This window comes from Heterodontus francisci, chromosome 48 (genome assembly GCF_036365525.1).
Source record: "Heterodontus francisci isolate sHetFra1 chromosome 48, sHetFra1.hap1, whole genome shotgun sequence".
In the NCBI taxonomy this organism is placed as follows: domain Eukaryota; kingdom Metazoa; phylum Chordata; class Chondrichthyes; order Heterodontiformes; family Heterodontidae; genus Heterodontus; species Heterodontus francisci.
The window spans coordinates 11,433,723-11,448,548 of NC_090418.1; the positions used below are offsets into that span (position 1 = coordinate 11,433,723).

General features: G+C 53.8%; 2 protein-coding genes across 2 annotated transcripts in view; one reads left to right on the forward strand and one right to left on the reverse strand.

Annotated features, from left to right (window-relative positions):
- The window catches only part of LOC137357463 (protein phosphatase inhibitor 2-like), a 58,185-nt gene extending 57,819 nt beyond the window's left edge, over positions 1 to 366 (forward strand). Inside the window, exon 7 of the mRNA XM_068023808.1 lies at positions 260 to 366. Within this exon, the coding sequence (XP_067879909.1) occupies positions 260 to 366 (107 nt within the window). The remainder of the gene's footprint in view (positions 1 to 259) is intronic.
- Positions 367 to 753: 387 nt separating this feature from the next.
- Positions 754 to 13,438, reverse strand: LOC137357464 (zona pellucida sperm-binding protein 3-like). The gene is made up of 16 exons (XM_068023809.1): positions 13,328 to 13,438; positions 12,640 to 12,831; positions 12,295 to 12,410; positions 12,118 to 12,221; positions 11,849 to 12,026; positions 11,635 to 11,761; positions 11,472 to 11,560; positions 11,284 to 11,392; positions 11,065 to 11,197; positions 10,881 to 10,986; positions 10,238 to 10,288; positions 9,919 to 10,020; positions 8,244 to 8,310; positions 7,796 to 7,879; positions 1,026 to 1,165; positions 754 to 844 (listed from the first exon to the last, which is right to left on the reverse strand). The coding sequence occupies exons 1-16, from the start codon at positions 13,436 to 13,438 to the stop codon at positions 754 to 756; spliced, it is 1,800 nt and encodes a 599-aa protein (XP_067879910.1).
- Positions 13,439 to 14,826: the final 1,388 nt, after the last annotated feature.

The window sequence follows — 14,826 nt, forward strand, 5'->3', positions numbered from 1 at the left end:
AAGCCACTCAGTTCAAGGGCAATTAGGGATGGGCAACACATGCTGGCCTTGTCAGTGATGCCCACATCCCCGTGAAAGGATAAAAATAAATGATGAATGCAGCTGTTGGTGACTTTACGGAACATTCCTGTGCGGGTCGGACTATTTCTCTCAGAATTGGTTGGGGAGCTAGATTTTCTCCAAGTTTTATCCAACACAACTGATTAGACATAACCAGTCTCGATCCTCAGCCCAAATAACCGGTTCTTGTTCATTTCAGATAATAGACAGTGTAAAGTAGCCAAGGTCCTCGGCTTCACGCTTTTGTTTGGGGTTCTGCTCTGCGCGACCTTGGTGGGAGTTCTTCGATACAAATCCATTGTATAAACCACTTGTGTGATGGATGCTTCAATAAAAATGAATGATGGAAAGACGGCGTCTCTCTCCTGGCTTTGTCACAATCTTAAACAGAGGTTGGAAAAGAAGATACTGGCTGCCGGGGGTGGGGGTACACCGAGGGAGTGCTGCCCTTTCAGAGGTGCCGTCTTTCAGATGAGCCGTTACCCGGAGGACCCCAGCAGCTCCCGCAGGTGGATGTCAAAGATCCCACGGCCACTATTCCGAAGAGCAGGGGATTGTCTCCCTGCTGTCCTGTCCAATGTTAATCCCTCAAACAATCGTTCGCACGCTACTGCTTGTGGGTGCTTGCCTCCAGCCATTGGTTATCACATTTCCCATATTACAGCCGTTCAGCATTTCCGGACGTCCTAACGTTCAACCTCTTCGGTTAAAATCCAGACCCAGCTCGGCAGATAGGATGGAGGTTTCCTGCCCGCTGGCTCGAACTTGGGTACATGAACTAGGCCTGGGCAGACAAGATGCCAGCTGCTACTGGGCATGGCTAGCTGATTAGTAACCCCACTCCGAGACCACAAGCTGGTAGGGGACTGGCATGGAAATGGTGTTGTTCTTGTAGCTGAGGTAAGGGAGTTTATGCCCGAGCAGAGAGTGTGCTCAACACTGATCTTAGTTTGGGCATCAAGTACCCCTTGGCCATGCACAACGTGACATCTGTCACCCCATTGATCGCTGGGGTTGATTTGGCTGGCGAGGCGGGCGTCCCCCTTCGCTCAGCTCCATGTACGTCCCACCTGAAGCTCAGCACTCGGTCGCAGAGGATGACCCCCTAGAGGAGGACCACTGTGCCGGTCTAGGGTATATGACATAGCTACTCCCCTGCTAGATTAAACCTCCAAGACCATTTGTAAGATGACGTAGGAAAGTCAAGCTCCAAGACTTCAGACACATCCAAGGAAGGCACTGCACGTGACACTGCCATTCTTAAAAAAAAAAGGGTTAGATACAGAGTAAAGCTCCCTCTACACTGTCCCCATCAAACACTCCCAGGACAGGGACAGCACAGGGGTGAGATACAGAGGAAAGCTCCCTCTACACTGTCCCCATCAAACACTCCCAGGACATGTACAGTACAGGGGTGAGATACAGAGTAAAGCTCCCTCTACACTGTCCACATCAAACACTCCCAGGGCAGGTACAGTACAGGGTTTGACTGCTGATTGCAGCAACGAGCCTCAGCTGAGAGTGCTGGTAGCAGTTGGAGGTTGCAGAGGTGGAGAGAGGAGCGAGACTGAGCAAGGGAGAGCCGTTCCAACCAAGCGGGAGGAAAGCTCCAACAACAATCGCCATTAAAGAGAAGAGAGAGACATTCTACTTTTGGAAACAAGGCTTTGTCTAGAGGTGGGTGCTGAACACCAGTAATTTACTTTGGACTGTTGGGGGAGGAACAAGTGGCAGGAACAAGGGGTGGGGTTGCCAATTCAACAAGAGTCTGTGCTGCTGCACAAGCACACAGGGAAGCTCCCTCCCCACCCCAATTGCCAAGCCTGGGTCAGCTGAAGCTGCCCAGCTAAACAGACGGAAGGGGATAGATAGTGCCTGGGCAGCTTCAGCTGACCCAGGTGAAGACGACTCCCCCAACCAGAAGACCGGAAGACCAACTTCAAAGACTGTTTGTTTTAAGTGTACTGTGAGCACCACCTCCAGAAAGCAAGTCATCCCTTCCAGCCTGCCTTTGCCTCTCCTCTCTTACCTCAGCCTCTCCACTAACCTGTTGTTTGTTTGTTTGTCTTTTCAAATTTTTCTGTGAGTCGCTGTTATTTAGTGTGCAAGTCCACAATTTGGGGTGGGTTTAGCTTAGACCCATGGCAAGCCCTTCATCACCGGTGGCGGGGCCCTCTACTACCTACGCAGCTGCAGCTTCTGTGGCTGCCCACGTGGCCCCGTCACCCTTTAAATTATTGACATGCAGCCATGGGGTGAAGAGCTATCCCCACCCCAACATGTCTATTGAGGCCTGCATTAAGGCAATGGCCGTGGTTGTCGGCCCCTCAGCCATTGTTGCGGCCTCAAAGATGTATGGGAAGGCTGTGTTCTTTTTGAAGACCGAGCGGGCGGTGTCCCTGGCCCTGAGTAAAGGGCTCACTGTGGGGGGGGACCTTCCTGCCAGTGGACCCTCTGGGGGCCACTGCGCATCGGATAATGTTGTCCAACGTCCCACCCTTCATTCCCAGTGAGCTCCTCCTCCCCCACCTGCACCATCTGGGGGAGGTGAGGTCAGGGATCACCCCAGTCCGGCTTGGTCTTCGGGAGCACAGCCTCCAACATGTCTACTCCTTCCGCCGCCAGTTATTTATGCAGCTGGCGCGGGAGGAGGACACGGAGGGCCAATTTAATGTGGAGTTCCAGGGGACGGCCTACTGCGTCTTCTGGACCTCGGATGGGGCGCGGTGCCACGTCTGCAAGGGGGTGGGGCATGTTCGTAGGAACTGCCCCAACCTCCCGGCCGCCAGCTCCACCTCGGCGGCCCAGAGTGGTTCCACAGCACCTCCTCCCACTCCCCCAACACATCCAATAGACACCGCTCAGTCGGTTCCGGAGGCTGTGGTTTTCACAGCCTCCGGCGGGGAGGGGAGCGTCCGTCCGAGCGGAAGGAAGACGCGGGGAAAAAAGAAACATCATGAGGCGCGTCCCCTGGACACTTTGACTCAACCCGAGCCTGAGCTCAGCCCAAAGCCCATTCCCATGGAATCCACCTGTCCCAGGGCTGGGCTCAGGCCCAGGGTGACAAAAAAGGAAAAAAAGGGTGCGGAGGTGGAGGCCTCTGATGACATGGAGGTCTGAGTCTCCGCGCCCAAGTGCGAAAAAGAGGAGAAGGCACCCCTCCACAGAAATAACACAGGGCCCTGAGGTGCAGGGCCCATCTTTTGGAGGGGAGCTGCCTCCTGTTTCTGGTCCTCAGGTTCCCCCTACTGCCACCACCAAGGCTGCAAAGTCCGCGCAGGAGCTCCCTATTCCTCAGGATGGAGGGGAGGGGAAGGCCCCGGTACTTGAGGCCCCTCCTGAAGGAGTAAGTGGGGCCCTGCTTGTGGTGGGGGTGCCTGGGGAAGCCGCCCATTCCGCCACTGCTACTGGGTCGGGTGCCCTGAATGAAGGGGAGGGCGAGGCCCCAGAGGGTCGGGCCTCCCAGCCGGAGTCCACCACCAACCAGGAGACACCCGACCCAGTTATAACTGAGAATTCTGCCCCATCTGCTGGGCCTGTGGGTGCTGGCGGAGCGGGAGATGGCCTCCTCTCGCCGCCTCCAGTCTTGGTTCCGGCTGGTTTCCCGGAGTCCGGAACTTCTGTCTCCCCTGGACCACTCATTGGCCTGGGGACGGAGGTGGAGGGGGCTCCTGAACCGCTGGTGCCAACAGGCTCCAGTTTCACAATAGAACCCAGAGAGGACTCCTCCGCCATCGATCCTGGGGGTGGGATCGTGACAGAGGCGGGACCAGCTGGCGCGGCCGGGACGTCCGCCCCAGTGTGTGGTAGATGTGTCGGCCGCTGGCGGTGACGACCCAGAGGAGGATGGGGATTCAGTGCGGGGCACGGAGGATGATCTTGATTCCATCGCCAGTGAGGTGGTGGAGTCCCTCGTGCCTTCCACCGAATCTCTTCTCATCCCCACAGCGGAACTCCGGGATTTCCTCGCGGCTTGCAGAGGTTGCCGCAATAAAGTTCAGCTGGCCCTCGACCGTTGGTCGAATCTGGCGCTGATCATACAGTCCGTCCGTGCTGCCCTTAAGATAGCGGGCAAGCGCGCGGACGTGAAACTGGTTGAGAGGCGCCGTTTTAATGTGTCCCTCAATGGGTTGCTGGGGGAGTGGAGGGCCAGGTGCACTTCCACTCCCTCCTCAGTGAGGTGTTTGTGACGGGTTTTTAATTACCTTTGACATGAAGATAACCATAGCCAGCCTCAACATCAACGGCAGCAGAGGGGCTCACCGCAGATTTCACAATCTCTCTGTCCTTAGGGAAGGGAGATACGCGGTGAGCTTTCTGCAGGAAACCCACACCGTTCCGGGAGACGAAGCCACCTGGCTCCTGGAGTGGCAGGGTGGGGTCTACATGAGTCACCTCACCCCTATTTCTAGTGGGGTGGCTATCTTGTTGGCCCCGACTTTTCAGCCGGAGATCTTGGGGGTCAAGGAGCTAGTGCCGGGCCGCTTGCTCCACCTCGCCGTTCGCCTGGGTAGCGTGCCGCTCCACTTTGTGAATGTGTACGCGCCTAGGCCCGGCGCGTTGCAAGCGCGCTTCTTTGAAGAAGTGTCCGCTCTCTTGAGCTCCATCGATAGCGGCGAGTGCATCATCCTCGGGGGGGGATTTTAACTGCACCCTCAAGGTGGGGGATCGCTCCGGTCCCCAGCGCGGCCAAGCGTCGGAGGAGAAGTTGAGGGGACTGATCAGCTCCCTTAACTTGGTGGACGTCTGGCGGAATCTCCATCCAGACTCCAGCGCCTTCACGTGGAGGTCTGGAGGAGGGGGGTCGCGAATCGACCGCCTCTACATTTCGCAGGCGTACGTCTCCCGCGTTTCGGCGGCCTCCATGCGGCTGGTGCCGTGCTCGGACCACCGCCTGGTGTGGGCGGAGTTTACTCCGCTCCGCACGCGGGCGGGGTCCGCGTACTGGCTGCTGGAGGACGTGCGATTTCGGGACTCGTTCTGTCGATTCTGGGCCGACTGGAGAAGGAAGCAGGGGGGCTTCCCCTCCTTGAGGCTATGGTGGGATGTGGGCAAGACTCACATCCGCGTCTTCTGTCAGGAGTACGCGAGGGGGTCGACCAAGAGGCGGGAAGCCGAGATCGGGCGCCTTGAGAGGGAGGTGCTCGACTTGGAGTCCCGCCTCGGTCATGCCGTCGTGGACCCGGCTCTGTGGCAGGCGTACAAAGAGAAGAAGGGCGCGCTGAGGGACCTGCAGCTCATAGGGTCCCGAGGCGCGTACGTGAGGTCGCGGATCCAGATCCTGGAAGATTTGGACCGCGCCTCTCCCTTCTTCTACTCGCTGGAAAAATGGCGGGGGGTCCGTAAGCAGCTCATCGAGCTGCTGGCCGACGACGGATCCTCCATCACGGATCCGGAGGGAATGGGCCTCCTGGTCCGGACTTATTACAGTGCATTGTTCTCTCCGGATCCGTCCAGCGAGGATGCGCGCAGCGCTTTGTGGGAGGACCTGCCGCAGGTCAGCCCGGAGGACGCCGAAGGATTGGAGGCTCCGCTCACGTTGGCGGAGCTGACTGGCGCCCTCCACCAGCTCTCGAGGCGCAAATCCCCAGGGCTGGATGGGTTGACCGTGGAGTTCCTCAGGGCGTTCTGGGACGTCCTGGGGGACGATTACGCGCGGGTCCTGGGGGAAAGCCTGGCGACCGGGGAGATGTCCCTCTCGTGGCGCAGGGCGGTCATCGTCCTGCTGCCGAAGAGGGGCGATCTCCGCCTGCTTAAAAACTGGCGTCCGGTCTCCCTCCTCAGCACGGATTATAAGATCTTTGCCCGGGCTATGTCTACCCGCCTGGGCTCCGTGCTGGCCCACATGATCCACCCCGACCAGTCCTACACGGTCCCGGGCCGGTCCATCCAGGACAACATCCACCTGGTCCGGGACCTGATCCATCTTTCCCAGAGGACTGGTCAGTCGGTCGCCTTTCTCTCCCTCCATCAGGAGAAGGCGTTCGACAGGGTGGATCACTATTACCTTTTCGGGACTCTGCGCGCTTTTGGACTCTGTCCGCATTTTGTGGCCCAGGTCCGACTTTTATACGCCGCCGCAGAGTGTCTAGTCAAAGTTAACGGGTCCTTGATGGCGCCCCTTCGATTTGGGAGAGGAGTGCGTCAGGGGTGCCCCATGTCCGGCCAATTGTATACCATCTGCGTGGAGCCCTTCCTGTGCCTGCTTCGCAGGAGGTTGACGGGATTGGCTCTGCGCGAGCCGGCCATGCGGGTCGTCCTCTCGGCTTACGCAGACGACATGCTCCTCGCAATCACAGATCCCGTTGACTTGCGGAGGATGCGCGACTGCCAGCAGACCTTTTCTGCCGCGTCCTCCGCGAGGATCAATTGGGAGAAATGTTCCGGACTCCTGGTTGGTCAGTGGCAGGTGGACTCCCTGCCTGAGGAGATGACACCTTTTGCATGGAGCACCACGCACCTCCTCTATCTGCGAGTCCACCTTAGCCCCGCTGAGGAAGCCTGGCCGGCAAACTGGCAGGAGTTGGAGGCGAAAGTCACCGCTCGGCTGGGGCGCTGGACAGGACTGCTCCGAATGCTTTCCTACAGGGGCCGAGCGCTGGTCATAAACCAACTGGTGGCCTCCATGTTGTGGTACTGGTTGGTCACTTTGGCCCCGCCCCCTGTATTTGCCACCAAGATCCAGAAGAAACTAGTCCATTTCTTCTGGGGCAAGAGGAAACACTGGGTCTCTGCCGCGGTCCTGAGTCTCCCGATTGAGGAGGACGGTCAGTCGCTGGTGTGCGTCCGCACCCAGGCTGCGACTCTCCACCTTCGGACCCTGCAGAGATACCTGTACGTCGAGCGTCCTCCCAGATGGTGTGCGCTGGCGACGTATTTTTTCCGCCAGTGTCACTGCCTTCAAGACGACACGCAGCTCCCGGTGGAATCCGTTAGCCGCGCCTCTGAGGGAGTTGCCTGTCGTTTACCGGGATCTATTCAGAGTCTGGAACATGGTCGCCTCCAGTCAGGGCGCTCCCCCGCCGGCGGAGGACTGCGCCTCGGCTGTCCAGGCAGCTGACTCCGGGGACGGTCCGGCGGGCGGAGGAGTAGACGAAACCCCCGGGACGCCCCTCACTGCGGGTGGCGAGGGGGCTCGGGAGTGCGGAGCAATCCCGGCCGAGCTGACCCCCGCTCGGCCGGAACTGCTCATCGGACCCAGGCCCCGAAACCCTCCTCGGGAGCCGGTCCCGCACAGAGCCGCCTCTCGGAAATGCCCTTCGTGCTATTCCAATCGGCGCGGAGGGGTTTCCTGTATGGGTTGTTACTGCACACTCTCCACTTCCTCGCCCTCGTCAGCCGGCCGGACACGCCCTGGCGGTCCGCGTTGCCATCTGGCGGCGAGGGGAAACCCCGATGGAGGTCTCTCTACGCAGGAGTCTTCCCCCTTTACATCGGGGACCTGGGGTGGAGGGTGCTGCATAGAGCAGTCCCGTGCAATAGACTTTTAAGTAGGTTCACGGACTCCCAGGCCGCCTGTACTTTCTGCGGCCTGGACGAGTCAGTGTTCCACGTTTATACGGAGTGTGCGAGGTTGCAGCCCCTATTTGAGTATCTGAAGGGGCTGCTCCTCAAATTCTGGCTGCACTTCAGTCCCACGCTCCTGATCTTTGGGCACCCGGTGCGGAGGGGCTTGGGCCGGGAGGAGGATCTCCTCGTCGGTCTGCTCCTGGGCCTGGCCAAGGTGGCAATTCACAGGTCCAGGTTGCAGGCCGTCTGGGGGTCCGTCCTCCCCGATTGCCTGCCTCTCTTCCGCGGTTACGTTCGGGCCCAGGTGTCCCTGGAGAAGGAGCATGCGGTGAAAAAGCAGGTTTCCATTTTAAATTTGGAAGTCGGAAGTTCTGAAAACAGGCTGAGAATTTGGTGCAGATGCACATTTAATGCTTTGTCGCACAGGGAAAGCTAGACTGAAGGAACCACACTGGAAAAGTGTTGCCAATACTGCTGGTGTTGTCTGCATCAGTTTTCATGCAGAAACCTTGTGACAATGGCAGAGGTTACTGAATAATTGAACCACTAGGATTGGGGTGCGCTGGTGAAATGGGAGAAGTTGGATTGATCACGTGGGAACAGCACACTGTTACTCAAGTATGTCAGTTCATCTCTCACCACCTCAGGATGCCAGGCCACGTTACAGACTGTACACAAGTGAACTCTTGTTTTAAAGAGTTAGATGCACATTGGTCTCGTCGACACAGGGTGAACTGACTCCTTGCAAAGAAGAAAAAAAAAACCAGTGACCTCTCAGGGAACACGTTAAGACAGAATGTGAAAAATAAACAAAAAAATCCTGGACAAGTCAACACTGGTCAGAAGAGTTGGTGCATGAGTGTTACTGTGAAAGCAGGGAATGGGAAGATAAACTTGCAACACTGATCTCAGTTTGAAGATGGGCAGTGTGGTCTTTTCCCATTGCCATTGGTAACGGGGTCAGTAATTGGGACTTGTGTTTCCAAATCCCTCTGTGGCCTCATCCACCTCCCTCCTCAGCTTAGTCTCCTCCAGCCCCATACCCCTCAGATCTCTGCACCCCAATTTTAAAAATCACTCCATTGATGGGGCCCCCCCCCACCCCTAGTGAGGCTCTATCCACTTCTTCATGACAATCTCTGATCAAGCTTTTGTCAACTGCCCCAATATCACCTTCCGTGGCTTGGTGTGAAATTGTTTCATGGTGCGGAGGGACACTCACTGCCTGAAAGAGTGCTGGAATCAGTACCAACAACTGAAAGTTGAATTGATAAATACTTAAATGAAAACTCATGCAGGGCTGTGGTGGGGGGGGCGGGTGGTGGAGAAGTGGGGGCTAATTGGATAGCTCAGAGAGCCAGCATACACTGATTGATAGCTATGCCAGGGAGATGGTCATTGCCTGACACTTGGATGGCACAAGTGTTATTTTATGAGTCTTTGACTTCTTGCAGACTTGGAAACCCAAGTACAATCCACCAAAATACATCAACTGGCCTTAGATGGCAGCTGTTTGTAAAGGGGTGCTGGCTGTGGAAATAAAACATGGGTTGGTTTACCCAACAGCTCTGGATAGTTGATTACAACCACATCTACCTTTTGTGCACGTACAGTCATTCACAAACCCCACTCAGGTTGCCAACTCTCCACACAAGCCAAGTTTCACCTTGTGTCCAGGCCACTAGGGGACAGCAGTGAGCTCAGTGTAGACTCTACCACCACCTGCTGTTGGAGCGCCGGTATGGCAACTGATCATAAGTGGGACCCAGTACATGGACGAGGTAGAATGCTCTCAAAATGCAGCCCCACACAAGTTTACAAGTGATGTCGGGGAGGGTTTAAACTAGATCAGCAGGGCGGTTGGGAACCAGAGAGGGAGCTCAGATAATTGAGAAGCAAAACCAGTAATAGGAAGTAGAATAGTAAGCGAAAGAGGCAAGCAAAGATCAGAATGCAGACATGGTAGATTTAGTTTAGAGATACAGTACTGAAACAGGCCCTTCGGCCCACCGAGTCTGTGCCGACCATCAACCACCCATTTATACTAATCCTACACTAATCCCATATTCCTATCACATCCCCACCTGTCCCTATATATTTCCCTACCACCTACCTACACTAGGGGCAATTTATAATGGCCAATTAACCCATCAACCTGCAAATCTTTGGCATGCGGGAGGAAACCGGAGAACCCGGAGGAAACCCACGCAGACACAGGGAGAACTTGCAAACTCCACACAGGCAGTACCCAGAATTGAACCCGGGTCCCTGGAGCTGTGAGGCTGCGGTGCTAACCACTGTGCCGCCCCTTTGAAGGCACAAAGGGGTAAATGGATATGAGTTAGTTGCCATTTCAGACACATGGCTACAGTGGGAATGGAATATTCATTATTGGTATAAAGAGGTGGGTAGCACACTTGAGACAAGATAAATCCATTAATGAGAAGGGATCTTAGATCAACAGAAAAAAAATAGAGAATCAGTTTGGGTGGAGTTAAGAAACAGCAAGGAGCAGCACAGCAAACATTGGTGGGAATTGTTTGTAGGCCACAGAACAGTAGTGGTAATGTTGGGTATGGTATAAAACAGGAAGTTAGAGGCGCATGTAAATGGGCAACAGTAATGGGGGTATGCGGAGTTCATCTGAGGGCACAGGAGACCCCAGTACCCGTGATAATGCAGCACTAGGAGTGCCAGTTTGGGTTCAGTGTTGATGTTTCTGGAGTAGGATATGAAAACATGCGTCAAGCTGATACAGGACATTGAAGATGTCTTTCAAGGGGCTCTTAAAGGAATGCTTCAGCTGACAAGGCCTGTAGATGAACAGTCCAATATTTGAATGTCCAGTCAAAACTGGAGGACATTTAAACGGCCACCTCCTGGAGTGACAATTCTACCCAATCCTTAGTTTCAGTAGGTTTGTGCAATTTAGTGGGATTCACTTTGCCCCCCCCCCCATGCCAAATAGGATCAGGGATACAACATGCAGGTCTTTCAACCTCACGCTACAGGAGTACCGAACCCTCATTTATCTTAATTGGACTGCAGTCTGTCCCTCAATTAGTTCTAGGCAAACTCTTCCAAGTTACATCAACAAGCTAATGAAAGTGTATGGATTCCCCAATGGCTTGTGAAAGCTAAAAACTCACCAGGCATGATAGCACTGGGACTCAACCCACATTAACAAATATATGGAAAGCAACCAGCATTCAGAACTTACATGGCCTGCATCAGTGACCAAATGCAAGAACCACCAATACAGATTACGCTTTCCACACATTTATTGATCATTTGATAACTAATTGAAGTACATTAGCTTGTGTTTCCTGTACAGGAACAAGGCTATCAATGAAGCAGAGATCAGACAGACAGCTGTCACAGTCAGGGCCACAATCAGAACCACCTCAGACTCCACACCTACAAAGCAATGAGATACCAATGGTTAGTGAAGGAAACACTGAAGGGAAAATGGAAACTAGCAGTCAGCCAACTCACCACCTGGAGACCTCTCCTGCAGCCTTTGCTCAACCTCATTCAGGGACTCCGTTGCCAGGTCAGTCACCTCAGTATCCAGAATGACCAGGGGTCCAAGTGAGGCCTCACCCTCCCACTTCAATCCAGCTTCACTCTCTACAATATCAAACATGCCAGTTAGAGGGGGTAAAGGGAGATCTCCCACATCTAGAGGATCAATGTCCTACCAGCTTCAGGTACAAGATCCCTCCTTCCTCTGGAAGGAAATCGGAACTCCCTTGTCACACCACAGTTACCCACATGGCAACAGGCACAAATGTCATTGTTGGATTCCTCCAATGGGGTCCAGCTAAACAAGAGAAACAGTTGATCAACCAGGTTGTCCATCACCTTTCCCTACAACACTAAGGGAGAGAAAGGGAACTTACACATTCTGCATCTTCTGGAAAGTACAAGCTTTGTTCATGGAATCTCTCCGATCCACTGGAGCAACTTTCAGGTGACAGGTGATGAAAATCTGAGGGATAAATTTATCACGTCATTAGTGACTCCCTCCCAACATGGAGACCCCAATGATCAGCTTCCTCTTACCAAGGAACGGTCATCTCCAAAGAAGCGGAAAGCATCCAGATCAAACCGGAGCTTGTCCAGCTCACGCTCGTCTCTTGGCAACACGAAAGTTGAAAAGGAGTCCTCAGCTTTGCTGTCCAGGAGGCAACTGGAGAAAGATTCAAAAAGGGACATGAAGGGAATCAAGTGAAGCCATTGAGATGGGAGCAGCTGGAGAAAGCAGAGAGCTCCTTACCCATTGTAGTCAATGATGCTGTATCTCGGGGTGGAATCCTTGTCTGGGCTCAATGTAGCTACACAGCGGTCAATGTAGAGCTTCAGGGGCATGTGGTTGGTCATTGAAACAGAGGCCTCAATGTGAATGAGGTCACCCAGGTAGTAGACAGTCGAGGTGCGCTCTGTAAGCCAGTCATCTGAAGTACAAGAGGACAAGGGTTGGAGACAGTGGGTACAACTCCCAGTGGGTGAGTACAGGAAATCACTCCCCATCCACCCATCACATACCATTCATTAGGCGCAGAGAGAATGACAGATGCCCTTCTCCAGACTTGGTGGAGCTGAATGGGATCCAGGTGGGCTTGATGGGGTTACTGCTCACATTCCCCTTCCTGGAAGGAAGAGACATTTTAGGACAATTTGCATTACACTGAAAAATTCATATTAAATTCACTCAACTGTTACCTAAAATAATGACACTCAATGGGAATGACAGCTCCATTTGTTCTCACAATGACAGATCCATGATACTGGGGGGTGTGGTTCAGGTGGGTGGTGTAGACCAGGAAATCTCCAGCCATCTGAAAGAAATCAGTGAAAAGATAGAGGAGTTAGTCTGAAATGGAAGATGTTCTGCTCAGTTGAGAATGAAAGGCAATCTTACTGAAATAATTCCAACAGGGCTCCACAAGGTAGATGCAGAGAGGCTGTTTCTCCTGGGAGGTGGGGTTTCACACAATGTTAACGAGCTCAGAATGGGAAAGAAAGCAATACAGTGAAATAGAATCAAGAGTCAAGGACTCACATTACCTGCAATCTGCTGCCACACTCATGGAGCCCATAGTCAAAGAGGACAGTGTGGTTCTGAGAGTAGATCCTGGTCGGCCGACAACCTGCTGTCCCCAGGGTCAGGTCAGCAGCTTTAATCAGGTGCCTGCTTCCAAATAAATCCATCTGGACCCTGACCAGCAGGTTCTGCTCTCCACACTGCACCGTCACAGTCTGCAGTGGAAACACACTTCGACCCTCAGACACATGGAAATGGGAACCAAAGGGAGACCCAGTTGGAGGGACTCTCTGAGGCACAGGGGTGGCTTTTACTATTGTCCATGGAAACCTCTGGTCTCGAAACTGTTGCCAAGTATCAGAGCAACAGACAACTCCAACTAACACCAGCACTGGGAACAAACCCCTCATTACAAAATCCCCCATGATACCAAACAACTCAACCATCCCTTCACCCACCAACCAGCTCCTTTTATACACACAACCTGCAGTCACCTGACACCAATGATCCCAGAAGCAGCAACATTGAGCCAATTAACCAGCCCCAATCTCCACAATTTCCACCCAATGACAGAACTCATGGATTTATTGCCAGGAGGGCCTATTTTATTTGGACCAATGGGATTGGCTATGAGTTGGCCCAGTGTCACCGGACAGAAATCAGCTCCACCATTGCTCATTTTGAAAGGCACCATGAATAAAATAGTTTAACGAGGCTTTGTTGATTGATCCATGAAGATGACTGGTGGGCACTGCCCACACTGATCCAGGGAGCCGGGCGTGCAGACTGATCAATGGTGCGATGAGAACTGAAGACTGGCATGCTGTTACAACAACAACTTGTAATTAGAACCCACCTTGAACACAGAGAAACATCCCAAGGTGCTACCCAGAGGTGGGTCAGAGATAAATGGACACTGAGCCAAAGAAGGAGGTATTCGTAAGGGTTGACCAGAAGTTTCGGCAATGATCTGGATTCTCAGTTGGGACTTAAAGGAGGGGCGAGAGGTGGAGAGACAGAAATTTAGGAGGGAATTCAGGAGGGTTGGGCTTTAAAGGCAGAAGACATGGCCGCCAATGGTGGGATGAAGAAAGTGGCAGGAGCTGATGGAGCCTGAGTTCTGAGGTGGGAGGAGAAATACCAAGAGATCATGTGAGGTTGGGATTTGGAAACCTTGTTTGTGCAGTGCAGAGGAAGAGTTTCTATGTATCTCACCCCGTGCTGTCCCTGTCCTGGGAGTGTTTGATGGGGACAGTGTAGAGGGAGCTTTACTCTGTATCTCACCCCATGCTGTCCCTGTCCTGGGAGTGTTTGATGGGGACAGTGTAGAGGGAGCTTTACTCTGTATCTCACCCCATGCTGTCCCTGTCCTGGGAGTGTTTGATGGGGACAGTGTAGAGGGAGCTTGACTCTGTATCTCACCCCATGCTGTCCCTGTCCTGGGAGTGTTTGATGCGGACAGTGTAGAGGGAGCTTTACTCTGTATCTAACCCCATGCTGTACCTGTCCTGGAAGTGTTTGATGGGGACAGTGTAGAGGGAGCTTTACTCTATATCTAACCCCGTGCTGTCCCTGTCCTGGGAGTGTTTGATGGGGACAGTGTAGAGGGAGCTTTACTCTGTATCTAACCCCGTGCTGTACCTGTCCTGGGAGTGTTTGATGGGGACAGTGTAGAGGGAGTTTTACTCTGTATCTAACCCCGTGCTGTACCTGTCCTGGGAGTGTTTGATGGGGACAGTGTAGAGGGAACTTTATTCTGTATCTAACACCGTGCTGCACCTGTCCTGGGAGTGTTTGATGGGGACAGTGTAGAGGGAGCTTTACTCTGTATCTAACCCCGTGCTGTCCCTGTCCTGGGAGTGTTTGATGCGGACAGTGTAGAGGGAGCTTTACTCTGTATCTAACCCGGTGCTGTCCCTGTCCTGGGAGTGTTTGATGGGGACAGTGTAGAGGGAGCTTTACTCTGTATCTAACACCGTGCTGTACCTGTCCTGGGAGTGTTTGATGGGGACAGTGTAGAGGGAGCTTTACTCTGTATCTAACCCCGTGCTGTACCTGTCCTGGGAGTGTTTGATGGGGACAGTGTGGAGGGAGCTTTACTCTGTATCTAACCCCGTGCTGTCCCTGTCCTGGGAGTGTTTGATGCGGACAGTGTAGAGGGAGCTTTACTCTGTATCTAACCCGGTGCTGTCCCTGTCCTGGGAGTGTTT

Bases quoted from the DNA above. Each gene is read 5' to 3' on its own strand.
- LOC137357464 (XM_068023809.1), bottom strand. From the start codon at position 13,438: ATGCCAGTCTTCAGTTCTCATCGCACCATTGATCAGTCTGCACGCCCG. The intron at 12,832-13,327 runs GTTAAACTATTT...TTTCCACTGCAG, and splicing joins GGATCAATCAACAAAGCCTC to ACTGTGACGGTGCAGTGTGG. The intron at 11,198-11,283 runs GTACCTGAAGCT...GATATTGTAGAG, and splicing joins CCAGAGGAAGGAGGGATCTT to AGTGAAGCTGGATTGAAGTG.